The sequence below is a fragment of the Microcaecilia unicolor genome, chromosome 3, assembly GCF_901765095.1.
Source record: "Microcaecilia unicolor chromosome 3, aMicUni1.1, whole genome shotgun sequence".
Taxonomy (NCBI): domain Eukaryota; kingdom Metazoa; phylum Chordata; class Amphibia; order Gymnophiona; family Siphonopidae; genus Microcaecilia; species Microcaecilia unicolor.
Window position 1 is genome coordinate 195,499,942 of NC_044033.1, and position 27,212 is coordinate 195,527,153.

Consider the following 27,212-nt stretch of genomic DNA (forward strand, 5'->3'; position numbering starts at 1 on the left):
TATTGTAACTGGTCTTGCACTACTACTGAAAAGGCCTGAGCTGAATCCCAGCAGTAACAATACCACCAAATTCTCTTCTGAATGGGACCAGCAGTAAGATAATATCAAGGAGATTTCATGACAACAGAAAGCTGAGAATTCCAAGGACAGGACTTCCAAATCACTCTCAAGTAACAGAATAAAATTCAAGGGAAAACTGAACCAGACAAATAAGGAACAAGGAGCAGTGGTGAAAAACAAACCCAAGACCAAAAAAGCAGTGTGGCAGTGCTCAGAAAAAGTAATTCTAACGCCATGTACAGCAGGGCCCGGACCAAGCTTCAGCCTTGCACCCCTTCACAATGAACTTTTTAAGCCCATTGTGAGGGGGTCTACAAAACACTGTCCCTCTCCCTTAAGAAGAGACCCCCCCCCCCCCAATAGCCTGGACCGCCTCAAGAGAATGAAACTTGCCCCAGGAGAAGGTGAGCTGGGAGAGGTGGAGTTCATACCTGGGAGTATAGAAGACAGAGCCAGGCTGAGGTTAAGGAGGTCCACAGAAGGAAGAACAGAAGCACCAGTCTATGCCCTGACTGAATACTTCTAGCTGCTGTGATTTGGCCGAGGTAAGCCAACCTTGTGCTTTTGACTCAAAAGCTTTGCTGAGGTCTGGCAGGAGCCAGTCACAACCTGAGTTAGGCCTGCCGCTAAAGGCCTGCTTAATAACTGGGTTTCTTGTACCGCAGAGGTTTACCCACACTATGTCTCGGGCCCTGTGAAGTTCTATAAATAAATACTTCTTTTGCATTCATCCCTTTTGTCTGGCTGTGTTATTGCTCCGGCCCACTCCCAACCCTCACTTGGGGTCTCACACCCATATGTTCCTGCTCCCTGAAATTCTTAATTATTAAACTCAATATTGCCACTCATAAAGTATGCACTTGAGTCTGTGTGGCTGTCAGGTCTTATCATTTTGCTTTGAATGCAGCTGCCACGCCAGGTAACTGCCTGGTGTGCCTAATGCTGTATTAGCCACATAGAATTTACCTCTGTCTCAGTTCTGGAAAAGGTCCAGAGGATCACAATAAAAAAAAACAAAAAGATAAGAATACACATCAGGGTACTTTTTTTTGTGAAGAAAAGCCTTGCTTGACCTGGCTGTCTACAGATCTGTTGGACAGGACATAAATGGGAGGAGAGATTCATGTCAAGACAAAAGAATTTTCTAACTTGATGGAACTGAACATGTTCTGTGACGTTTACAGATGCTTAAGATTATACTTATTAATCCTTGCGTAGGCTGAATTGCAATAATCTATTCTCCAGGTAAAAAAAAATCATGGGTGAGAGTATGGACTGTAGGAAAGTCCACGAGTCTGCAAAGAGAATGGATAGTGTGTAAAGGCAAAAAAAATGGAGCAGAATCGAAAATAACTCCTAACTCTCATGCAGCCTCAATACCAGAGAGCTGGCAGGTTGGCAATCTAATAATACCCTTCTTTTAAAAAGGCTCCAAACAGTAGCCAAGAGAACTACAGACCATCAAGTCGCACAACTATTCTGGTAAAACTGGCAGAATCTATGATCAAGCAAAGTATCATCACAGGTAAAAATTATGTTTGTTGGAAAGGAGCAGTTGGAGATCTTGAATGCATCAGTAACAGTTGGCCGATATCCACTTGTACAGTCAAATTCCTCCCCACAGGCTCCTAAAAGAACTAAATTATTCTAGAAGGAAAATAATCCTCTCATGGATCATAAGCAAGGTTGAAAGATGAGAGACTAAAATGGTCATGTACATAGGATGAAATTCTACCAGGACAGATGCACAGCGCCACCCTAGGGGAAAACTGAAGCAGGGAAATAATGAATGAGCAGCAGTTTTTACACTAGAGAGGAAGGGAAGAGCTAGGTTCATAAACCAAACAAAAATGGGAGTCAAGGGGGGGGGGGGGGGGGTAAAGTTTCCACATGACATAATAAATTATTCCACGCAATAAAAAAAAAAAAAAAAAGTTGCATAAGTGGGTGATGAAGTGGCAGACAGATTTCTGCACGAGGATATCTAAAGGGTCTGGAAACACAACAATGGCTCAAGATTGATCATTACCTCTCAGGAAAGCTGTTAACCGTGACTCTCTCTAAAAAAAAAAAGTCAGTCCAACGTGCAGCAACGGTCAGAAGGCCTTCCTACAATAAGAAAATGTCATTCTGTGATCGTAGAAACCCACAGTGATTAAAAAAGGAGAGCACAAGTAGGAAAGATAGCAAGAAGGGTGACAAAATCGGGGATAGAGAATGAAAAGAGACGAAAATCACAAAAGGTGTGGAGAAAGGAAGCACAGAACTGTTATTCACTGTCATGATACAAAACCAGGGGGTGCATCCAATGAAACACAGGTGCCAGGTTTAAAGGAAAGTGCCTGGAGGAGACTCAGTTGCAGACTACTGAGAGTGGGGGTTCCAACAGCTCCAGAAAGCTCCATTTCCTGTGCCGACCTCCTTCCTCTTCTTCATCCCAGACACATCATCAGGTCCTCTCTAGATTTCCACTTACAAACACCGGAGGACTGGGACAGGAGTATTACCCTCTTGTCAATTTAGCCAAACTCCTCATAAAAGCCATTTCTTAACTTTCAAAGGAAATATCCCAATGGATGCTTGACAGTTTTCCATTTCCTCCAGATAACTTAACATAAAACCAAAATCCTGCTGACAGCCTTCAGCTCAGCACATCCTACCTCCTCCCTGCCCAATGGGTACCATTCCACCTTTGATCCTTCAAAGAGTGGAAGGGGGCAAGCGGTTGCTTTGTATAATCCTTTCAAACAAAGGTAAGTACATTAAATGACAAAAATGGGGGTTGGTATTCCTAAAATATTATGTATATTTGTATTAAGCCTACATTATGCAAACCAAGTCATGCAAACGGAGGAAGAGAAGGGGAACCATCCACCCAACTTTCCAGAGGTGGGAGCAAACCACAGGGGGGAGGGAAGTGAGCGCATCCTGCAGCCATCATGGATCCTCATTCTGCTCTCATTGCTTCTCTCCAGTGGAAGCTGCAGGCTGTTTTCATCCTGATAAGACATTGATAAAGGGCCTCCCTATATCCTCCATTAAACAAGGAAAAGTGAAAACATTTTCCAAAGCAGGAACAATCCCAAAGCAAAATGGACTCCTTGTTACTGGAATGTTGGGATACAATTCCCAGCCACCTGTGTCTCACTCCCACCCTGCCTTACTCTTTTCTTTCTGTAAACCAGAGTCCACTGGAGGCAATGACATGCATCCCCAGAGGAAGGATCCAGAGTCACTGAGGGGGTGTCAGCCCTGGACTCTGCTTCCAGCGGTTCCAGAAGAGGAAACTCACACACTGACATTCAATCTGCTCCTTCCTCCCACCCCAAGGAAAAACTACACAGGCACCATGATGCTTGGGAAAGCAATGGCAGGAGGCCTCCAATGTTTCAAGGGTGAAGCGGAGGAATTTCAGAAAAGAGACTGGTACATTTTTTCACATTTTCTCTTTCTATGAAAAAGGCCTTTCCTTTCTAAGCAAATATATATTATAAATATAAAAATTCAACTAAATTAAAAATGTCTTGTTTTCTCTCTGCCTCCAGCGCATGGTGAAATAATTAAAGGAACAGTGTGTGCATTACTCCTCTGGCAGACATTAAAAGAAAGGGTGAAACTGGCTGAAATAAAAGCAGTGGCCCTGCAGTTGCTCTTCAAGGCAGCCCCTCAGCAGAGGCCCCTGCATCGTCCTGGCTGCTGCTTTCAAAGCCTCCCTGCTCCACTCCCATGAGATCTGGCTCCATTTTGCCCGTATCATTGATAAAGCTGGTGTACGTATCACCCTCTGCCATCAGCAGCTTCAGTTTCGGAATCCAGCTTTTCCGTACCACACGGCGGGCGTTCGTACACATGTCAGCCGCAATGGCGTTCATCTCACTCTCCTTGAAGTTGGGTGCAAAGTTCTGGCAGTAAACTGTAGAGGTGGGGAAGGGAGAAAAAGCAGTGAGAGTAGATGCAGCTTCTGGAGCTATTTCCATCCCAATGAGATACGAAATCCCAGGGCCTCACCCACTGCTGACACTGATCTTCTTGCAGCAGTAAGCTGTTCCCAGGCTCTTATCCAGGCAGCTTTTGAGGGCTTGCCCTCACTTGCAGCCTAGACATAACCCAGCCTTTCAGGGCCAGTCTCTCCTGTCAGCAATTCTGTCCCCTTCCTTCCAAAATATAACCCAGCATTTCGGGGCCCCCAGAAAATAACCTGACCTTCAGAGGGGGGCCATGCCAGGAGACACACCCCTCAGAAGATATCACCCTTCCGGAGTGTCTCTCCTGACACCTCTCCCCAGAGAATATAACATCCACCTACCATTCCGTCCCCCAACGCCAAGAATATAACCCAGCCTTCTGGGGTCTGTCTCTCCTGACAGTCCCCCTCCCAAGAACATAACCTGGCCTTCTGGGGTCTGTCTCTTGTAATTCACCACTTCGGTGACATGTGCATTCCATCAGCTCTCCCTCTACACTCACCCCCGACATTGCCGTCCTTCAGAGCTGTCCATTTAATTAACGCTTCTCCCAAAACATCAATGCCCTGCCTGCCTCCCATCAGCTGCACTTACACTTCACTGCGTGAAGGACTCTGCTGTCCAGTGGCTTACGACTAGGATCGTTAGTGGAGGAACGGATGCCAGTGCCACAGCTGTTTGCCAGAGTGTTCCTGAGGAAGAGAGAGTTATCACATTTTACAATGCCTGAACACAAGAACAAGCAACTTCTTTCCCCTTTCGTATATATACGCTGCAAGCAAACTCACCGATCAAAAAAGGAAGCCAGTAGGCGTCTGAGCAGCACCTTGTGCCGTGTGCCTGCACTAACATGGCAGTTCATTAGCTGTGCTCGTGTGATGTACACATTGGTACCTGTGGGGACAAGTGCATGTCACAAGCAGTTATACTAACACCAATCCTCTGCCCTGAGCCCACAGCTGATGAGGACAGAACTGTGCCACCTACCAATCACCAGTTCCAGCTTTTCAGTTGGATCTCCTTCATCATATAGCTTGGGATGGCAGCGGTTCCCGATCTGATTGATGAGCTCAGCAGGTAAACAAGCCAGGTCCTGCCTAAGCCGCATCCGGCTGCGGGACTCTGAGGGAGACTGCTCAGGGAGAGCTTCTACCTTCTCCGCTGTGCAAGGAACAAAGGGGGAGAAGAGATGAGCGGAAGTGCAGGGACCACTGCTGATATATCGGTTACATTGAAGAGAATGGGCTCTGGTGGGAACAGACTCGGAAAATCCTTGCTGTCGTTTGTTAGAATAGCATCACCTTTATTATACAGATTCTGCTAAAAAAAAAAAAAAAAGACATGAAAACTACACAAAGACGATATACAACATCAGCTTAGGACACTGTACAGTTCGCTTCAAGAGATCTTAAAGAGAAAGGCAGCACTGAGTGCCGCAGCTGCTTCCCAACTCTCCCATCCCCCAGCAGCAATACAGCCAGCTCTGGAGCTGCCACCACACTCTCCCTTCCCCCAGCAGCGATATAGCCAGCCAGCTCCGGAGTGCCACCCCATTTTTGTTTCCTCCAGCAATCAGCCAGAGAATCCCAGAGCTACAGCCACTACTGCCCTCCCCATGAGCACAAAGTGACTGGCACCACAACTGCCACTTCTTCCCTTTTGCTCCTTCCACCCCCCCCCCCCCCCCCACCAGATCTTTCACCGCCCTACCCCCATTCCTCCAGCACTGAATCTAAGCTACCTCTCCCCCCAATTTGCCTTTTCTCAAGCAATAAACCGTTCAGACCTGGATATTCCACCATGACTGACACCTCCCCCACCCCTCCCCAAAGCCCTGGAGCTACCATCATTCCTGCCTCCCACAACAGGTCAGCAGTACTGAACCTCCCTCCAAAATGTTCCCCCCACCGAGCATACCTGACTGGTTGACATTCATCATGCTGTACATTGTGTACATGTTACAGATCTGCCGGTATTGCTCATCAGAACCTTCTTCCACCACGTCCTCCTCCTCATCCTCTTCATTATGGTAAGAGCCAGGGCTGTCACTCGTGTAGGCACTGGAGGTTCCGGGACTGGTGCGCTCCGATGTGCTGGGTCCGCTGCCTGCCACTGTTGCCACCGGCTGCCTGTTGGTGCCCGCTTCTGCTGAGAAGCGGGGCATCTTGCGGCTACCGTTTGTCTCCTTCTGACCACTGTCCCAGAGGCGTTTGGCCACAGGTGTGCACTGCACCGAGTCCGAGTCTTGGTGTTCCGTCTTCACACGGGACATCAGGGGTAGCGGCGTGTTACAGGAAGGTCGGGATGAGGTCTGAGCCACGGGGCTCTGCGGCTCTGAACTGGGGGTCTCCTCACTGTGCAGTCCCTGGGAGTCACAGCTTGGGGAGCTGACTTTCAAGAAGAACTCTGTCCCTTTCTCCATGATCTCCTGAATCTGCAGGAAGCCGGCTGTGTACATAAGCAAGAACTGATCCCCCACATTCATGCTAAGACGGCCAGTGTAACAGAAGCTGAGGATCTGCTGGAAGGACTGAGGCTGCACCGCCGCAGGGAGCTCCACCACCGCACTCTTACTGCTATTGAAAAGGTCCCGGAAGTAGGAGCTACTGGCTGCCAGCACAGCACGGTGAGCCTTGAAAGCATGGCCCTTCACTACCACAGACACATCACAGTACAGGCCCTGCAGTCGCTGCTCATTCAAGCACTCCAGAATGCTGTTTCCAAAATTTGGGATCTCCATCTGCAGAGTCTGAGCCATGGTCACCTCACTCAGAACAGGGCGAAGTCTGCTGGAAGAAAGGTCAAAAGGTAAAATTATGTATCATGCCTGATAATTTTCTTTCCATTAATCATAGCTGATCACTCCATAGACTAGTGGGTTGTGTCCATCTACCAGCAGGTGGAGATAGAGAGCAATCCTTTTGCCTCCCTATATGTGGTCATGTGCTACCGGAAACTCCTCAGTATGTCGATATCAAAGCTCCATCCGCAGGACTCAGCACTTAGAGAATTACACCCACAAAGGGACACTCTGCCCAGCTCACCACCGCCGAAACGGGGGAGGGGAATCAACCCAGCTCATCCCCACACAAGTGGGGGAGGGGAATCCGTCCAGCTCATCCCCGCGGAGCGGGGGAGGGACACCATACCCACCAATGCAGGGGGGATCTGGCTTATCCTGCGACCGCAACCGTGGGAGGAGCTGGCTGACCCTAACACCGCCGAAGCGGGAGGGATATAATGCTACCCTACTGCCGCACGAAGCGGGAGGGAGCGCCGGCAGAATTTAGGTCTCAATCCAGCCCCGTAAAACGGAGGGGAGAGGAATGCAGCAGCTCACTGTAACACAAAATCGTCTCAACTCCAGAAGAATTCCATCGAAAAAAACTTGAACACGAAGATCCTCCTGAACAGGAACTGAAGACTAAACTTGAACCTGAAATGCAACCAGAATATAAACAGTACAGATATCTGGGAGGGGCTATGGATTGATCAGCTATGATTAATGGAAAGAAAATTATCAGGTATGATACATAATTTTACCTTCCATATCATCATGCTGATCAATCCATAGACTAGTGGGATGTACCGAAGCAGTACTCACCCAGGGCGGGACACAGAAATCCCTGACCGCAACACTGAAGCTCCAAACCGGGCCTCCGCCCGAGCAGCCACAGTCAAGCGGTAATGACGGGAGAAGGTATGAGCCGATGCCCAAGTTGCCGCCTCACAAATCTCTTGCAAGGAGACGGACCCGGCCTCTGCCATCGAGGCCGCCTGTGCTCTAGTGGAGTGAGCCTTCAGCTGGATAGGCGGCATCTTCCCTGCGGCCACATAAGCCGCTGCAATGGCTTCCTTGACCCATCGTGCCACTGTAGGCTTGGATGCCTGCAGACCCTTACGAGGACCTGCGAACAGCACAAACAGATGATCCGACTTTCGGAAATCATTGGTCACTTCCAAGTATCTGATGATGACTCGTCTCACATCTAGATATTTGAGAGCAGAATACTCCTCTGGGTAGTCCTCCCTGCGAAAGGAGGGTAGGCAGAGCTGCTGATTCACATGGAAACGAGAAAATCTTGGGCAGGAAGGAAGGCACCGTGCGAATAGACACTCCTGCCTCAGTGAACTGCAGGAAGGGTTCCCGACATGATAGCGCCTGGAGCTCGGAAACTCGTCTGGCTGAAGTGATAGCCACCAAAAAGACTGCTTTCGACGTCTGGTCTTTCAGAGATGCCCTCGACAAGGGTTCAAAAGGCGACTTCTGCAAGGCTCTTAGCACTAGATTGAGATTCCACGCAGGCACCACCGAGTGCAGAGGAGGACGTAGGTGATTAACTCCCTTGAGAAAGCGCACCACATCTGGCTGCGAGGCCAGGGAAGCACCCTTCAGGCGACCCCTGAAGCAAGCCAGAGCCGCTACCTGGACTTTAAGGGAACTGAGCGACAAGCCTTTCTCCAGACCTTCTTGCAGGAACGCCAACACTGAAGAAATTGGAGCAGTGAAGGGAGAAAGAGAGCCTGCCTCACACCACAATGCAAAGGTACGCCAAACCCTGGCGTAAGCAGTAGAAGTAGAGCGCTTCCTTGCTCTCAGCATAGTGGTGATGACCTTGTCTGAGAAGCCCTTCTTCCTCAGACGCTGCCGCTCAATGGGGGAGGGATCCTCCATCACCCCGGGACCCTGATGCAACAGGCCCCGCACTGCTGGCAGCCGCAGAGGGCCGTCCACCGAGAGCCTGATCAAGTCCGCATACCAGGGAAGTCTGGGCCAGTCCGGACCCACCAGGATTATCCGACCCGGATGCTTTGCCACCTGGTCTAGCACCCTACCCAACATGGGCCAGGGCGGGAACACATAGAGAAGCACCCGTGTCAGCCACCGTTGGAGAAGAGCATCTACTCCCAGAGATTGAGGGTCCCGTCCTCTGCTGAAAAAGCGTGGCACTTGGCAATTGGCCGATGACGCCATCAGATCTATGCTCGGCTGGCCCCAGCGCTTCGTGATGTCCAAGAACGCCTGAGCCGATAGCTGCCACTCTCCGGGATGCAAAGTATGGCGACTGAGAAAGTCCACCTTGACATTCATGACTCCCGCAATGTGGGCCGCCGACAGCTGTTCCAGGTTCGCTTCCGCCCACTGGCATAGATTCATGGCCTCCTTGGCTAGAGGGGCGCTCTTGGTACCTCCCTGGCGAATGATATGGGCCACAGCAATGGCATTGTCCGACAGGACCCGTACTGGCTTCAGCGCCAGTACTGGGAGAAACTCCAAAAGCGCCAACCGAATGGCTCTGAGTTCAAGGAGGTTGATAGACCACTTTGCCTCTGCAGGAGACCAGAGGCCCTGCGCTGTCCTTCCCAAGCAGTGGGCTCCCCAGCCCGACAAAGAGGCGTCCGTCATGACGACAACCCACTCCGGGGTCAAAAGAGGCATTCCTGCGGACAGCTTGTCTGTCCTCAGCCACCAGCTCAGCGCCTTGTGCACCGCTGGATCCAAGGGAAGGCGCACAGCGTAATCCTCCGAGACTGGAGTCCACCGCTGCAGCAGAGAGTGCTGTAGAGGTCTCATATGGGCCCTGGCCCAGGGCACTACTTCCATCGTGGCTGTCATAGAGCCCAACAGCTGCACATAGTCCCAAGCCCGAAGAGGGGAGGCTACTAGGAACTGGTCCACCTGACCCTGAAGTTTTACAATCCGATTGTCTGGCAGAAACACTCTGCCCACTTGGGTGTCAAAACGAACTCCCAGATACTCCAGGGACTGGGTCAGGCGCAGCTGGCTTTTCTCCCAGTTGATGATCCACCCCAGGGAGCTCAAAAGAGCAATCACCCGGTCTAAAGCTCTGCCGCACTCTGCATAAGAGGAGGCTTGGATCAACCAGTCGTCCAGATAAGGATGGACTTGTACTCCTTCCTTTCGTAGGAAGGCCGCGATGACCACAATTACTTTGGAGAAGGTCCGCGGAGCCGTAGCCAACCCAAACAGGAGGGCTCTGAACTGGAAGTGTCGGCCCAGGACTGCAAAACGCAGAAAGCGTTGATGAGGAGGCCAGATGGGAATATGCAAGTAAGCTTCCTTGATGTCCAAGGATGCCAGGAACTCCCCTGCCTTCACTGCCGCTATAACAGAGCGGAGAGTCTCCATTCGGAAGTGCCGAACTTTCAAGGCCCGATTGACCCCTTTGAGGTCGAGGATAGGCCGCACAGAACCTCCTTTCTTTGGTACCACAAAGTAAATGGAGTAACGTCCCTTGCCAAGCTGATCTTCTGGCACCGGAACGACCGCACCCAGGCGGATCAGATTGTCCAAAGTCTGCTGCACTGCCACAGCTTTGACCGGAGACTTGCAGGGAGAGTGCATAAACCCGTCTCTTAAGGGTCGGCAGATCTCTAGCTTGTAACCGTCTCTGATGACTTCCAGCACCCAAGCGTCTGAAGTTACCCTGGTCCACTCGCCCATAAACAAGGATAGGCGTCCTCCAATCTGCTCTGGGCCATGGACCAGGGCCCCGTCATTGGATATGAGACCCTGGGGGAGGACCGGAGGACGCACCTCCGGGACGGCGGTCTCTGCGAAAGGAATGCTGCTTGGGGGAGAAGTTCCTTTTGAAGGAAGAGGGGGCAGAGGAGCCCGACTTGCCCGGGCAATACCGACGGGCTTCCTGAAACCGTCCTTTGGAGGAACCGGGGCGGGCACCACTGGCCCGAGCCCTGACCTCCGGTAACCTCTTGCCCTTGGATGTGCCGAGATCGGTCACAATCTTGTCCAGCTCGACCCAAAAGAGCAGCTTGCTTTTAAAACACAACTTAGCCAGGCGAGACTTAGAGGCGTGGTCAGCAGACCAATGCTTCAGCCAAAGCTAGCGCCGAGCAGAGACTGTCTGAGCCATACCTTTAGCCGAGGCTCTCAAGACATCATACAGCAAGTCTGCCAAGTAGGCCAAGCCCGATTCCAGGGCCGGCCAATCAGCCCTCAAGGAAGGATCCGAGGGGGAAGTCCGCTGCACAATAGTCAGGCACGCCCTGGCCACATAAGAGCTGCAAACTGAGGCCTGCAAACTTAAAGCAGCCGCCTCCAATCTTCTGTCTTGGGCGTCTTTTAGGGCCGTGCCACCTTCCACCGTTTTCTTAGTCACCGCAGTGATTAAGGAATCCACGGTAGGCCAAAGAAAGGCCTCCCATTCGCCTTCGGGCAGAGGATAGAGGCGGGACATAGCCCTAGCCACTTTAAGGCTCGCTTCTGGGAAATCCCATTGAGCCGAAATCAAGGTGTGTATGGCTTCATGCACGTGGAAGGTTCTAGGCGGGCGCTTCGTCCCCAGCATAATGGCAGAGCCAGCAGAGGCTGAGGGAGAGACGTCCTCCGGAGAGGAAATCTTCAAATTGCTCATGGCCTGCACTAACAGGTTGGGCAAATCCTCTGAGCAAAAGATCCGCGCTGCAGAGGGGTCATCCGCTCCATCCGAGTGGGAATCCGTCTCCTCCAAGGAATCCCCAAAGGACCGTTGGGAGAACTCAGATACGCTGCCCTCATCTACATCAGAGGAGACAGAGTCCTCTAGGGCCTGTAAATCCACCCGAGGGCATTTGCTTCCTGAGGCCTCAACCCCTTTATCAGACAGGGGAGCAGGGGCAGCGTTTTGCATAAGAAAAGCCTGATGCAGCAGCAAAATGAACTCAGGGGAGAAACCCCCCAGACTGTGCACTTCTGCAGCCTGGGCCACGGCCCTAGACGCACCCTCAACCGGCGCTCGCAAGAGCGGGGGAGAAACATGCTGCGCATCCAAAATGGTGTCCGGCCCAAAACTCTGAGAAGGTGCCGCGCGGGAAGAACAGCGCTTAACTTTTGCCGCTTTCTTGCCGTCGCCCGAATCAAGGGCGACCATAGCATTAACGTCTCCCACCTCGAGGGCGGCCGAAGAAGAAGCCGTCCGAGCAGAGTGGCTGGCCAAAATGAGGGGGGGGGGGGGGCTTAAGGCGGGAAAAACCGCCGCACTGGAGGAAGAACCAGGACACTGACCGGGCTCTAAACTGACACCCACAAAAGGCGATTCAGGCTTTGAAACCCCCGCATCCCCGCACACGCGGTCCGGGGAGCGATTCTTCGCGCCCTCGCCCTCCGACGCCATAAGCCACGTGGAGACCGATCGGGGAATCCCCTGCCCGCTACAAAAGGTAAAAATGACCTGCTCCTCGCTGTAACGAACCGGTGTCCCAGTGAACAGCTGCAATAAACGCTGATATAAACGTTGAAATAAACGCCCTTAAAGGACATCCAAAAAAAATTTTTTTTTTTTTTAACGGAGCCAGCGGGAGGGGAGAAAAAAGGAGGGACTTGGGACCACCAGGTTTGCACTTGCTCAAGAAGAGCCCTCAACCCCAGGTACTCAACAAAACCTAAGAATTAGGCTTGGAGACCTAGCCAGAGCTGCTGCTGTGTGTGACCACCACCTGCTGAGATAGAGAACATACTGGGGAGTTTCCGGCAGCACATGACCTCGCAGCCAGATGTGGTGCGCTTTCTCAAGGGAGTTAATCACCTACGCCCTCCTCTGCACTCGGTGGTGCCTGCGTGGAATCTCAATCTAGTGCTAAGAGCCTTGCAGAAGTCGCCTTTTGAACCCTTGTCGAGGGCATCTCTGAAAGACCTGACGTCGAAAGCAGTCTTTTTGGTGGCTATCACTTCAGCCAGACGAGTTTCCGAGCTCCAGGCGCTATCATGTCGGGAACCCTTCCTGCAGTTCACTGAGGCAGGAGTGTCTATTCGCACGGTGCCTTCCTTCCTGCCCAAGATTTTCTCGTTTCCATGTGAATCAGCAGCTCTGCCTACCCTCCTTTCGCAGGGAGGACTACCCAGAGGAGTATTCTGCTCTCAAATATCTAGATGTGAGACGAGTCATCATCAGATACTTGGAAGTGACCAATGATTTCCGAAAGTCGGATCATCTGTTTGTGCTGTTCGCAGGTCCTCGTAAGGGTCTGCAGGCATCCAAGCCTACAGTGGCACGATGGGTCAAGGAAACCATTGCAGCGGCTTATGTGGCCGGGGGGAAGATGCCGCCTATCCAGCTGAAGGCTCACTCCACTAGAGCACAGGCGGCCTCGATGGCAGAGGCCGGGACCGTCTCCTTGCAAGAGATTTGTAAGGCGGCAACTTGGGCATCGGCTCATACCTTCTCCCGTCATTACCGCTTGACTGTGGCTGCTCGGGCGGAGGCCCGGTTTGGAGCTTCAGTGTTGCGGTCAGGGATTTCTGTGTCCCGCCCTGGGTGAGTACTGCTTCGGTACATCCCACTAGTCTATGGATTGATCAGCATGATGATATGGAAGGTAAAATTATGTATCATACCTGATAATTTTCTTTCCATTAATCATAGCTGATCAATCCATAGCCCATCCCAGATATCTGTACTGTTTATATTCTGGTTGCATTTCAGGTTCAAGTTTAGTCTTCAGTTCCTGTTCAGGAGGATCTTCGTGTTCAAGTTTTTTTCGATGGAATTCTTCTGGAGTTGAGACGATTTTGTGTTACAGTGAGCTGCTGCATTCCTCTCCCCTCCGTTTTACGGGGCTGGATTGAGACCTAAATTCTGCCGGCGCTCCCTCCCGCTTCGTGCGGCAGTAGGGTAGCATTATATCCCTCCCGCTTCGGCGGTGTTAGGGTCAGCCAGCTCCTCCCGCGGTTGCGGTCGCAGGATAAGCCAGATCCCCCCCTGCATCGGCGAGTGTGGTGTCCCTCCCCCGCTCCGCGGGGATGAGCTGGATGGATTCCCCTCCCCCACTTGTGTGGGGATGAGCTGGGTTGATTCCCCTCCCCCGTTTCGGCGGTGGTGAGCTGGGCAGTGTGTCCCTTTGTGGGTGTAATTCTCTAAGTGCTGAGCCCTGCGGATGGAGCTTTGATATCGACATACTGAGGAGTTTCCGGTAGCACATGACCACATATAGGGAGGCAAAAGGATTGCTCTCTATCTCCACCTGCTGGTAGATGGACACAACCCACTAGTCTATGGATTGATCAGCATGATGATATGGAAGTGAAACATTAGTCACCATTCTGTAGATGGGAAGATAAAATTATGTCTTACCTGATCATTTCCTTTCCTTTAACGCAGCAGATGAACCCAGGAACTAGTGGGTTAAGTCCGCCTACCAGCAGGTGGAGATAGAGATAAAGGCAGTGATGCCAGACGGCCAGCTCCTTCCTCAGTTAGTATGTCATTCGTAAGCATTTGCCAAGGCCAAAAATATGAAACCGGTAACAACCAGATACCATCATCACTATGAAAAACAGAGAACCAAATAAGAACTGCAAAATAACTGCAACTTGATCCAGAAATCAGAATCCTTTCCATGTTCCCATAGCTGTCTGAGCTCTGCCAAAGAGAACCCGGAAGGAAAAAATAGCCACACTGTGCGGAAAATGAAAAAAAAAAAACGTCGGCTGAACTAGGGAAGGATCCTGGATTCATCTGCTGCGTTAAAAGGAAAGAAAATTATCAGGCAAGACATAATTTTACCTTCCTTGTCACTTGCAGCAGATGAATCCAGGAAATAGTGAGATTTACCAAAGCATTCTTTAAGTAGGGTGGGAAACTGACGCTCGCCGCGCCAACACTCACGCCCCAAAACTCACATCCTCCCAAGCAGACACATCTAGCCTGAAATACTTCGCAAAAGTATGACGGGGCGCCCAAGTAGCCGCCCGACAAATCTCTTCCAGAGATAAGGCCAACACCTCCACCCAAGAAGCCGCCTGTGCCTGAGTAGAATGCGCCTTCAGGGCCACTGGAGACGCCCACCCTTGTAGCAGATATGCCGCTCCAATGGCTTCCCTAATCCAGCGAGCAATGGAAGCCTTAGAAGCCGCCTTACCTCTTTTCAATCCCGACAAGAGCACAAAGAGATGATCCAAGCGTTGAAACTTGTTAGATATCTGCAAGTACCGAAACAAGGCTCTCCGCACATCCAGGAAACGTAGCGAGGCAAACTCCCCCGGATAATCCTCTCTTAGAAAAGACGGAAGATAAACCGCCTGATTGACATGAAAAGCCGAAACCACTTTAGATAGAAACGACGGCACCGTCCGGATCGATACCCCTGCTTCTGAAAATTGTAAAAAAGGATCTCTAGAAGACAAAGCCTGAATTTCAGAAATCCTCCTAGCTGAAGCAATGGCCACCAAAACACTGTCTTAAGTGCTAGATCCTTCTCAGAAACCTTATTCAACGGCTCAAACGGTGGGGCCTGGAGGGCTCGCAGTACCACATTCAAATGCCACACTGAGCATGGTTGCCGCAGAGGAGGCCAAAGCCGAAGAGCCCCGCGTAGGAAATGGACCACATCAGAGTGAGCTGCTAAAGAGGAACCGTCCAGATTGCCCCTAAAACAAGCTAGCGCGGTCACTTGCACTCGAAGGGAATTATATGCCAGTCCCTTTTGAAGACCATCCTGAGGGAACTCCAGAATAACCGAAATGTCCACCCAAAAAGGCGATTCAGCATGCAAAGCACACCACGCCCAGAAAGCTTTCCACACTCGCGCATACGCTGCTGAAGTAGACTGCTTCCGTGCCCCCAAAAGAGTGGCAATGACTTTTCCTGAAAATCCCTTCTTCCTCAGCTGCCGCCTCTCAATAGCCAGCCGTAAGACCAAAGCGGGAGGGATTTTCCATCTGAACAGGCCCTTGATGCAGCAGATCGGGAGTCACCGGAAGTCGCAATGGTGGTTCTGAGAGTGCTCGAACGAGATCCGCATACCACGGCCGCTGGGGCCACTAGAACGACCGGCCCCCGATGCCGCCCTATGCGGCAAAGAACTCTCCCTATCAGAGGTCACGGAGGAAAAACATATGGCAGCTGTTGTTCCAGCCATGGCTGGAGAAGAGCATCCAATCCTGCAGATCCTGACTGCCGTTTGCGGCTGAAGAACTGGGGAACTTTGGCATTGCAAGCCATGGCCATGAGATCCAACGTTGACAGATCAGTCGAAAATCCGAGTCCGACAGCGTCCATTCCGCTGCGTCCAAGAGTCCGGCTGAGAAAATCCGCTTGAACATTGTCTTGACCCGCAATGTGCGCTGCCGACAGACTCTGAACATGCGCTTCCACCCATACTAGAAGATGAGACGCTTCCACTGCCAAGGGAAGACTGCAAGTGCCCCCTGCTGATTGATGTAGGCCACCGTTGTGGTGTTGTCTGAGAATACACGAACTGCCTGCCCCTGCAGAAGGTCCTGAAAACTCAGCAGCGCATTCACGACTGCTCGCAACTACAGACGATTTATCAGCCAAGTCGCTTCGAGAGGGGTCCACGATCCCTGGGCTACTCAATTAAGACAATGGGCTCCCCAGCCAGAAAGGCTGGCATCCGTCACGACTACCACCCAATTGGGAGACGCCAGAGAAACACCCTTCTGCAAATTGGCTGACCAGAGCCACCACGCGAGACTGTCCCTGGCCCGGCTCGGCCAAGGCGTCGTTGATAATCCAGCGACGTCGGTGACCATCTCCTCAAAAGGAAATTCTGAAGAGGCCACATGTGAGCCCTTGCTCATGGAATGACCTCCAAGGTCGCTGTCATGGAATCGAGGAGTTGAGCATAGTACCACACTCGGGGAGCACGACGACTCAATAAGGTCTGTACCTGAGAAAGCAATTTGATCCTTCGCCCCTCGGGGAGAAACACCTTCCCCGCTTCGTATCGAATTGCACTCCAAGATACTCCAGACTGAGTAGGAACCAGAATACTCTTGTCCATATTGACCACCCAACCTAAGGACTGCAACATCACAATCACTCGGTCGGTGACCACTCGACTCTCCTTTGCTGTCGTCGCTCGAATCAGCCAGTCGTTGAAATATGGATGCACTCGAATCCCCTCCTTCTGCAGGAACGCCACCACCACCATGACCTCGGAAAAAGTGCGTGGGGCAATGGCCATTCTGAAAGGAAGGGCCCGAAACTGGAAGTGCTGACCCAGCACCACAAATCTGAGAAGTCTCTGATGGGGCTGCCAAATGGGAATGTGCAGGTAAGCTTTCCTCAAATCGAGAGCCGTCAAAAACTCGCCTGGTTGAACAGCAGCAATAACTGCCCTTAAATGTCTCCATGCGGAAGTGACGAACCCGCAAAAACTGGTTTACTTTTCTGAGATCGAGAATAGGCCGAAAAGCCTCTCCCTTCTTTAGAACCACAAAGAAGATGAGTACCGACCTGTGCGCCTTTCAAGAGGAGGAACAGGCATGATAGCCCCTATGCTTAGCAGGTCTTGCAAACACTGCAGAACCGCTGTCCTCTTGGCCCGCGATATACAGCGGGACTCCAGAAAAAAGTCTGTGACGGGAGAGAAGAATTCTAGCTCGCAACCTTCTCGCACCACATCGAGGACCCACTGGTCCGAAGTAATTCTGGCCCACTCTGGAAGAAACAGAGAAAGCCGACCACCGATCTTGCTCTCCTCCTGAGTGGACCTGCGCCCCATCATTGGGAGCCCCGAGAAGGAGCCCCTTGATGAGAGGGGGGTCCAGCTGGACGCTTCTCGTTGCGAAAGGAAGAATGCTGCCCAAAACGAGGACGCTGAAAGGCTTCGTTGGATCGCCCCGGGCGATACCGGTGCATCTCTCTGAAACGTGACCTCGAGGCTCCTTTCTAGGTCTTCCCCAAAAAGCAATTTCCCTCGGAACGGCAATTCAATGAGCCGTTGCTTAGAGGCCATATCTGCGGCCCAATGACGAAGCCACAGAAGACACTGAGAGGAAACGGTCAAGGCCATGAGTTTAGCCGAAGCACAGACCAAATCATACAAGGCATCCGCCAAGTAAGCTAGCCCAATATCCATCAGCGACATCTGAGGAGTTCCCGGCATATCAGACTCCGAAATCGAATCCATGACAGACTGTAGCCAACTGAGACAAGCTCTAGCCGCATAAGAACTACAAACAGAAGCGTCAAAGTGGCCACCTCAAAGGCACGTTTTAAATAGGCCTCTAGCCACCTGTCTTGCATATCCTTAAGTGCCACACCACCTTCCACTGGAAGAGTAGTCTTCTTAGTGACCACCGTCACCAGGGCATCCACCCTAGGTAGAGCAAACTGCTCTAAATGGTCCTCTGAAACCGGATACAGCCTGGCCATAGCCCTGGCTACTTTCAGCCCCCCATCCGGATCCGCCCACTGGGCCGAAATCAACTCCAATAGCTTCGTGTATTGGAAAGGCTTTAGAAGGTCATCTGGTACTAGCCATCTTGAGGTTGACCGAAAAGCCGCAACCTCAGGGCTTCCAGCGCCTGAGAGATAAAAGAGGACAACTCCTCCATATGGAAAATCCTCACAGCGGAAGAGTCCTCCGGTTGGTCAGTGAGGACACCGTCCTCCACCCCCATCTGCTCCGAGAGAGCCACCACGGAGGAAGCTGCAGGCGACCATATGCAGGACCCCTCCTCAGACCCCAAAAGAAGCCTAGGCTTTTTAAGGGAGGAGAAATCCTCTTGGGAAAAACCCAAAATCTCTTGGTTACCCCCAGACCCCCTGAGAGAATCAAAGGCCGAAGCTGTCGCAGCCGCGTAAGGGGAGGGGGGCAAGGTCCCTTTCAACAAAAACGACTGATGGAGTAGCAAAACAAACTCTGGCGAAAACCCCTCCCCTGCAACGGAGGAGGTCGCAGACATGGCACCTGCACCACCGTCTACAGCGCCTGACGCCCCCCCCCCCCGACTCCCCTACCAGCGGAGAAGCTTTGCCCAAAACCGCTACCAGAGCCAGCTCCGCAACCGATCACAAAATGACACGAGAATCACCAGGCTCCAGGCGGGAAAGCACGCTCTGGGGGGGGGGGGGACACACACACACCGCTCCGTCGAGTCCCGCCAAATCAGCGCACCCCGCGCTGCAAAGGCCCGCCGCCGAACGCCGTTTCCTGCCCATACCCGAACAAAAACCCAGCAGGACTTACCCCAGAGTGGGAAAACGCGGAAACTGACAGCTGGGCCGAAGAAAAAAAAACTCTCCGACTCCACTTCGAGGCAGGCTCAGACAAGCAGGCAACAGAAAACAGGACTCGGACAGCAGTAACACAAGCCTACTCTCAGCAAAAACACACTTCCCTGTGCTTCTGTGTTTCTCTTTTCAATAAATTCCATGGTTCTCTCTTTCTTTTTTTTTTTTTTTTTTTTTTAGTGAGGAGGCAGAAACAAACAGGGAAGGAAAGGAACAGCAAAAGCCTGTTCAGAGGGAATTTGAGGTGCAGCAGGGACCCAGCAACTGCGTATGCTGCCAAAGGGGACACCATCAGTCCGCCACCCCCGGCTCAAACTGGCCACTGACCCAGGAGCACCCTCAGAGGCCTTGGGCCCAGGAGCTGAAAAAAAAAGCTGTCCACCACCTGCTAAGATATACTAACTGAGCAAGGAGCTGGCCCTCTGACATCACTGCCTTTAGTTTGTTTATCTCTATCTCCACCTGCTGGTAGGCAGACTTAACCCACTAGTTCCTAGATTCATCTGCTGCAAGTGACAAGGAAACCCCTGTTACTCCAGTAACACTCCAGACACACACAGTTCTGCCACACACCCCCTTGCGATTCCAGTACCGAGACCCCCCAGATATACAGTTCTGCCATAGACCCTCTGCTACTGAGACCCCCCCCCCCGCACACAGTTCTGCCATACACCCCTGCTATACCTACTGTCCCCCCATACATACACTGCTATTCCAGTAGAGATGCCCCCATAAACAGTTCTGCCATAAACCCCATTATTCCAGTACTGAGACCCCCCCACCACACAGTTCTACCATACACCCCGTTATTCCAGTAGTGAGACCCCCGTCCCACACAGTTCTGCCATACACCCCCTGCTATTCCAGTACTGAGACCCCCTCCCCCACACACAGTTCTGCCATACAACCCTTATTCCAGTACTGAGACCCCCCCATACACACACACAAACAGTTTTGCCATACACCCCTGCTATAACTACTGTCCCCCCATACATACACTGCTATTCTAGTACTGACATGCCACCCATAAATAGTTCTGCCATACACCCCATTATTCCAGTAGTGAGACCCCCAACCACACAGTTCTGCCATACACCACGTTATTCCAGTAGTGAGACCCCCCCCACACAGTTCTTCGATACACCCTCTGCTATTCCAGTACTGAGACCCCCACACAAAGTTCTTCCATACACCCCCTGCTATTCCAGTACTGAGACCCCCCCACACACACAGTTCTGCCATACCCCTATTCCAGTACTGAGACCCCCCCCCCCCCCCATACACACACACAGTTCTGCCGTACACTCCCTATCTTTGGTTTGATAACTCACAAGCCTAACAGAAGGAGGGGGAGCTGGTGAGAGGTTTGAACGTCCCTTCCATGACAGCCACTGCCCCTCGCACAGAGACAGCAGAGGAGAGCTATCCTGAGCCTGTAACACGCACTGCTCTGCTCAGCCGCCAGCACTTCCCAGACTCCCTTCCAGACAATGCAGCATTTGGGAAAATTTCTGCTGAGCAAAATGCACAGGCTTCAGCAGAGCACGAGGGTGCGTTTGTCTGACTGTAAGCAGAGAGGGAATGTGTCCCTTCCTTTCCGTACCTGCTGGAGGGGAGGGGAGGGGATGGAGGGAGGGGTTGCAAATGTGTCTGCCTGTCTGCCCCAGTTGAGAGGGCTGGTTTCCATCTGCATACTGGGGAACAGAATGGGAGAGGGGTAGATGTGTGTTCCTATCTGGGTAAGGTAAGATGTTGGGGTGTCCCCCAGTCTGCAACCAGTTTGTGGGGTGAGGGAATGGGAGATGGTGGTAATGGCATAATGTACCTAGCTGCAACCTGTGGGAGGGGAGAGAGGAGGTGTGTATGCATGTCTGTTCCCTATCTGCAGATAAGCATAGGAGGGGCAGTGTAATGGTGCTGGATTTCAGAAAAGAACTGACATAACCTAGAAGTGAATGCACAGACACACTCAGCCAGCTGCAATCAGTCTGGGATTCCTGTGTCACCCCAGTCATACTGTAATCAAGTAGAGATGGAATTAGCCACAAGGTGCCAGTAACCAGCAGTCAGCCTCATGCTGAAGTAGGATCCTTCTCAATCATACATAAATCAGAGGAGGAGAAGATCAACAGAGTAAAAGCACACAGAAAGCCAACAGCACAGTGTCAGGGGGACAGTCCCTCTGCCCAGTGTTGCCACACTATTTCGGGGGGGGGGGGGGGGGGGGGGAATGCTATAAATAAATAAATAAATAAAATAAATAGGCTTCCCTCCCGAGCGTTCCATCGTCAGCAGGTACATTCCACAGGAGAGTTCCATTGATGGCACCGCCAGCTGCAGGCACGCAGTACAGGAGCATTCCAGTCCCAATGTAGCCAGCTACAAGCATGCACCACAGGAGTACTAGCTGCAGACATCCCATACAGCAGACTCACGACACACAGCACAGGGCATTTCAGTCCTGGCAGCGCCAGAGCTTACCCTATCAAACTGCTTTACAACTGGCTCAGGGAAATGAGGGAAGTACTTAACAGTAAAAGAGCGCTGATCAACACTTGTACGATGCCGTGTACAGAGATCTCTTCTTTCTCTTCATGGCTAGCATCAGACCTGGGAACAACTGGGGGTGCAACTTAGTCCTACTGCCACCAGCTTCACTTAATTCTGTACCTCACTTTTACTGCCAATTAACCAAAGTGGGTAGTTTTTAAGATGACCACAAACCCCTTTCATGAGTCTCCATCCATCTAAGAGACTAAGAAAGCAGTAATGGTGTGCGCTGTGACCCAGGTTGCTGCTTTATAAGTGTCTGCGACTGATGCACTACTGCTTTCGAGGTCGCCATCATACGGAGTTGGTGTAGCCCTATACGTCCGGGAGATGGGAGGGATATCTAGCTTTACTAATATTCATTTAGAAGCAGGAGAACCAAGGTTCTTTGGTTTAAATGTAACAGCTAGAAGTTCAAATGGGGGTAGCACGAGTTGAACTAAAGCGAGGTCGAGGTCCTATGTCGGTGACGGTAGCCTCAGTAGCAGTTTCGTAGGCACCAATGAAATGAGAAACGGGACTTGTAGAGAGGGCCATGTTGTGGATGAGGTACGATAAGCTGAAATTGTTGCCAAATGCATCCGTACCGATGAGGTTTGTAGTCCCAGTTGGAATAAATGGAGCCATTTCACCTAAGACTTGTGCGTTGACGGCGTCTTTGATGCTAAAATGACCTGTCTGACACAAGCTTTAAAAGGTGAGGAGTCCACTAAATCCTGCTCAGTCCAAGCTGTCGGTGTCAAGATGTTGAGGTTGGAGTGAATGATTTGACTGATCCTGTGTGAGAAGAACTGGATAATGATACAGTGAAATCAGCTGATCCACCAAGAGGACTTAGTAAATGTGGAAACCAGGCCTGTCTGGGCCATCAAGGAGCTCTGAGGGCAACTTGAGCTTTTCCGAGCTAATCTTCTGTACAAATCTGGAAACGAGTGGAAAAGGTGTAAAGGCACAGAGTAGGTCTAGGTTCCAATAGATGGCAAAAGCATCTGGCGCCACTCTGCACGGACCCAGACGCAGAGAACAAAAGTTTTGGCATTGGGCATTGTCCGGAGAAGCAAAGAGATCTATTGAAGGAATTACCCATCAGGTGAAACAACATTTGCAGTGTTGCAGTCTATTGTCCATTTGTGGGCCTGAAGTTTGCGACTGAGGTAATCCACTATGTAATTTTGATGTCCTGGAAGGTAAGTGAAGAGTTGTTTTCAATTGCAGTGCCAAGGATCAGATTTTCAGAGCCTCTCAGCAAAGTCAAAGGGATCCTGAACACCCTTCATTGTTTATGAAAAACACAGCCACTCGGCTGTCTGTTCTGATTAATAGCGCTTAAGATCGTACCCATGGAGAGAACCCCCCCCCCCAAAAAAAAAAAAAAAAAAACCTTATACAGCATTTGAGGCTGAAAAGGACAACCTGTGATGAGGTTTGGTGAATGGAGTCACCACTGGAGAGAAGAAATGTACATTGTGATGGACCAATATTTGCTGACTGATTGATGAACTGCAGAACTTTCTTGGGAATGACAGTGGATTTTTCTACATTTATGAGAAAACCCAAGGTTTGAAGGGTGCAGGTAATGGCTACTACAGATCTGCTCTCTCTCTAAAGTACAGGCAGAACAATCAAGATATGGCTTATTTTTTTTTTTCAAATTTATTTATCACATTTGTATCCCACATTTTCCCGCATAGCAATAGGCTCAATGTGGCTCACAAGTTCCGGAGAGGAGAGAGTACCAACTCTGGGAATATATACAGAGAGGAAAATAGAGTAACAGTAGGTGCAAAGATGCTGATAAGGTTCCGGAAAAGAGAATGCAACTCTGGGACGAATATATAGTAGCATATAGAGAGAAGTAATCCCAATGAGGCTGATAAGTCTCCGGGGATGGGACTACAGCTTCTAGTGAGCAATATAGAGTAGGATAAAGGTAGAAGTTCACTTAATTATAACTGGAGTGGTAAAATTCGTACAGTTTCAAGTAACAGGATTATGTGGAAGGGGTATTGTTCATTTCTTAGATCGAAAGATGTAATGCATTGTTCATGAATTAGTTCAGGTCTGTTGGGTAGGCTTGAGATCTTTTTGAAATTTTAGATGGGTGTTCACAGTTCTAATGTTTCTAGGTAAAGCGTTCCAGAGCTGGGTGCAAATGTAGGAAAAGCTGGATGCATATGTTGATTTGTATTTTAGTCCTTTACAGTTTGGGTAATGCAGGTTTAGAAACGTTCTTGATGATTCGATGATGTTTCTAGTAAGTTGATAAGTTCGGTCATATAGGTTGGGGCCAGACCATGGATTATTTTGTGGACCAGAGTGCAAATTTTGAAGGCAATTCGTTCATTGATTGGTAGCCAGTGTAGTATTTCGCGTAGGGGTTTAGCAGTTTCAAATCTTGTCTTTCCAAAAATTAGTCTAGCTGCTATGTTCTGCGCGGTCTGGAGTTTCCTTAACATCTATTCTTTGCATCCCCCATATACAGCGTTACAGTAATCAAAATGTGATAGTACCATTGTTTGAATTATGTTACGGAAAGTTTCCCTTGGGAAGAACTGTTTGATCCGTTTCAGTTTCCACATCGCATGGAACATTTTCTTCGTGGTGCCAGAGGCTTGGCTCTACTACTACTTATCATTTCTAAAGCGCTACTAGACGTACGCAGCACTGTACACTTGAACATGAAGAGACAGTCCCTGCTCGACAGAGCTTACAATCTAATTAGGACAGACAAACAAGAGATAAGGGAATATTAAAGTAAGGATGATGAAATAAGGGTTCTGAACAAGTGAATAAGGGTTAGGCGTTAAAAGCAGCATCAAAAAGGTGGGCTTTTAGCTTAGATTTGAAGACGGCCAGAGATGGAGCTTGACATACCGGCTGAGGAAGTCTATTCCAGGCATATGGTGCAGCAAGATAAAAGGAACGGAGTCTGGAGTTAGCTGTGGAGAAGGGTGCAGATATGAGACACCAACCTAACCTCCAGGGTTAGGTTGGTGTCAATAGTAATTCCAAGAATCTTCAGTTTGTCCGATATTGGGAGAGTATGTTCCGGGGTTTTTATGGATGAAGGGAGGTTTGTTTTGTGGTGAGAAGAGAAAATAAGGCAGTGAGTTTTTTCCTTGTTGAGTTTGAATGCTGATGCCCAGGCATCCATTAAGCTTAAACTAGTCTTTACTGCAACAGTGATTTCTGTTGGATTAGAGTTGAACGGTATGTAAATGGTGACATCATCCGCATTCAGAAAAGGATTAAGATTATGCTTGTATAGGGCATGAGCAAGGGGGATCATCATCAGATTAATTAATATGGGTGAGAGAGGTGAACCCTGGTGTACTCCGCATTCGGTACTCCATGATGGTGATATGTTTGAGTTTGCTTTTACTTGATAAGATCTCGAGGTTAGGAAACCCTTGATCCATTTTTGAAGATTGGAAGCAGCAACCACTAGACATTTTGTAAAAACTTGGAAGCAGATGAGAGCCCAAAAGGGAGAACTTTATACTGAAAATGAGGGACTGGAACTTGGGTATGGGAAAATTAGGTTCTTACCATGATAATTTCCTTTCCTTTAGTCATAGCAGATGAAGCCATTACATATGGATTGTGTCCATCAACCAGCAGGGGGAGATAGAGAGCACTCAACTTTTCTCAGTGCCTCATGGCCAGCTAGCTCCACTGCCTCTTCAGTATTTGAAGCTTCCAAAGCAATACGGCAAACCGCAATGGGAATAACATGATCTTTCCTCACAGCGAATGATGGCCCCTTAACAAGGGCATGAACTCAAAAAAGGAGGGAATGAACTCATCCTCCTGGAGGGAATAAACTCGTCCTCCACTTTGAATAAACGGAGGGAATAAACTCATCCTCCTATAACTGTAACAAGAATCATGAAGACTGTTTTCCGACTCCCCAAGGAAGGAATATAACTTCAGGAAACAAGAACAACACCTAAAATCAGAATCACTGCAATACAGACAATCATACAGGGAGGGCTCATGGCTTCATCTGCTATGACTAAAGGAAAGAAAATTATCATGGTAAGAACCTAATTTTCCCTTCCTTGACATCAAGCAGATGAAGCCATTACGTATGGGATGTAACAAAGCAATCCCTAAATAGGGTGGGAACAAGCCACACCACGCGCTAGCACCTGTGCTCCAAAACACGCATCCCTCCTGGCAGCCACATCCAGCCTGTAATGTCGGGCGAAAGAAAGCTTAGAAGCCCATGTTGCAGCACTGCAAATCTCATGAAGCGATAGTGCTCCAGTTTCCGCCCAAGAAGAGGAAATCGCTCTTGTGGAATGTGCCTTAAAGGCTTCAGGTGGAGCCCGGCCAGACAGCAGATATGCTGAAAAGATAGCTTCTTTGAGCCAACGGGCAATAGTGGCTTTAGACGCTGAAGACCCTCTGCGAGGACCTGCAAACAGCACAAAAAGATGATCAGAGGTCCTGAAAGAATTTGTAATTCGCAGATACTGCAACAGAGTCCTGCGCACATCCAAAAGGTGCAACTGCCCAAATGAACCTAGAAACTCCTCCTCAACAAAGGAGGGAAGAAAAATAGGCTGGTTTAGGTGAAACGCTGAAACCACCTTAGGCATGAAGGAAGGCACGGTCCGAACCGTGACCCCTGACTCTGAGAATTGCAGAAAAGGGTCTCTACAGCGCCTGGAGCTCTGACACCCGTCTCGCCGAGGTAATGGCCACTAAAAAGACGGCCTTCAGTGTCAAATCTTTCTCTGAAGCATGCCAAAGCGGTTCAAAGGGCGCCCCCTGAAGGGCCTTCAATACTAACCCCAGGTTCCAAGCTGGACAAGGTGCCCGCACGGGAGGACGGAGCCGAAGCACCCCTCTAAGAAACCGTGCCACATCTGGATGAGCAGCTAAGGACACGCCTTCAACTTTGCCACGCAGGGAGGCCAATGCTGCCACTTGCACCCGCAGGAAATTATAGGCCAAGCCTTTGTGTACACCATCCTGCAAAAAGTCCAGAATCAGCGAGACAGGAGCCCGCAACGGAGAAAGCGCTCTTGAAACACAACAGACTTCAAACTGGCGCCAAATCCTGGCATAAGCCACGGAAGTGGAGCGCTTGCGGGCCTGCAGGAGAGTGGAAATTACCTTATTTGAGTAGCCTTTATCTCTCAATTGCGCCCTCTCAATCGCCATGCCATACGACCAAAGCGGTAGGCGTCCTCCATGGCCACCGGACCCTGTGACAACAGGTGCGGAACCAGAGGTAACGGAAAGGGAGCCTCCAACAGCATCTGTCGGAGGTCCGCATACCAAGGCCTCCTGGGCCAATCCGGGGCGATCAGCACCACTTCTCCTGGATGCAGCCAAATCCGCAGGAGCACTCGCCCTATCAAGGGCCACGGAGGGAAGACATACAGCAAGCCCAGGGGCTAGGGTTGAGCCAAGGCATCCAACCCTGCACAGCAAGGATCCCTCCGTCTGCTGAAGAAGCACGGGACTTTGGCATTGGAACTGGTCGCCATAAGATCCATCACTGGCTTGCCCAATTTGGCACATATCTGCAGGAATACATCGTCTGCTAGTTCCCACTCCGCTGGATCGATCTGATGCCTGCTTAGTCGGCTTGCACGTTGCTCTGACCTGCAATGAGAGCTGCTGA

General features: G+C 50.5%; 1 protein-coding gene across 2 annotated transcripts in view; it reads right to left on the reverse strand.

Annotated features, from left to right (window-relative positions):
- Positions 1–412: 412 nt before the first annotated feature.
- NACC1 (nucleus accumbens associated 1) overlaps positions 413–27,212 on the reverse strand; it is a 46,123-nt gene continuing 19,323 nt past the window's right edge. The window contains exons 2-6 of one of the 2 annotated variants that reach the window (XM_030196932.1): positions 5,943–6,811; positions 5,013–5,186; positions 4,814–4,919; positions 4,620–4,717; positions 413–3,973 (exon numbers count right to left, since the gene is read on the reverse strand). In XM_030196932.1, the coding sequence (XP_030052792.1) occupies positions 3,714–3,973; positions 4,620–4,717; positions 4,814–4,919; positions 5,013–5,186; positions 5,943–6,783 (1,479 nt within the window). In that variant the 5' untranslated portion in view covers positions 6,784–6,811 and the 3' untranslated portion in view covers positions 413–3,713. Of the gene's footprint in view, positions 3,974–4,619; positions 4,718–4,813; positions 4,920–5,012; positions 5,187–5,942; positions 6,815–27,212 lie in introns of both variants that reach the window. The other variant, XM_030196933.1, reaches the window with a different exon arrangement.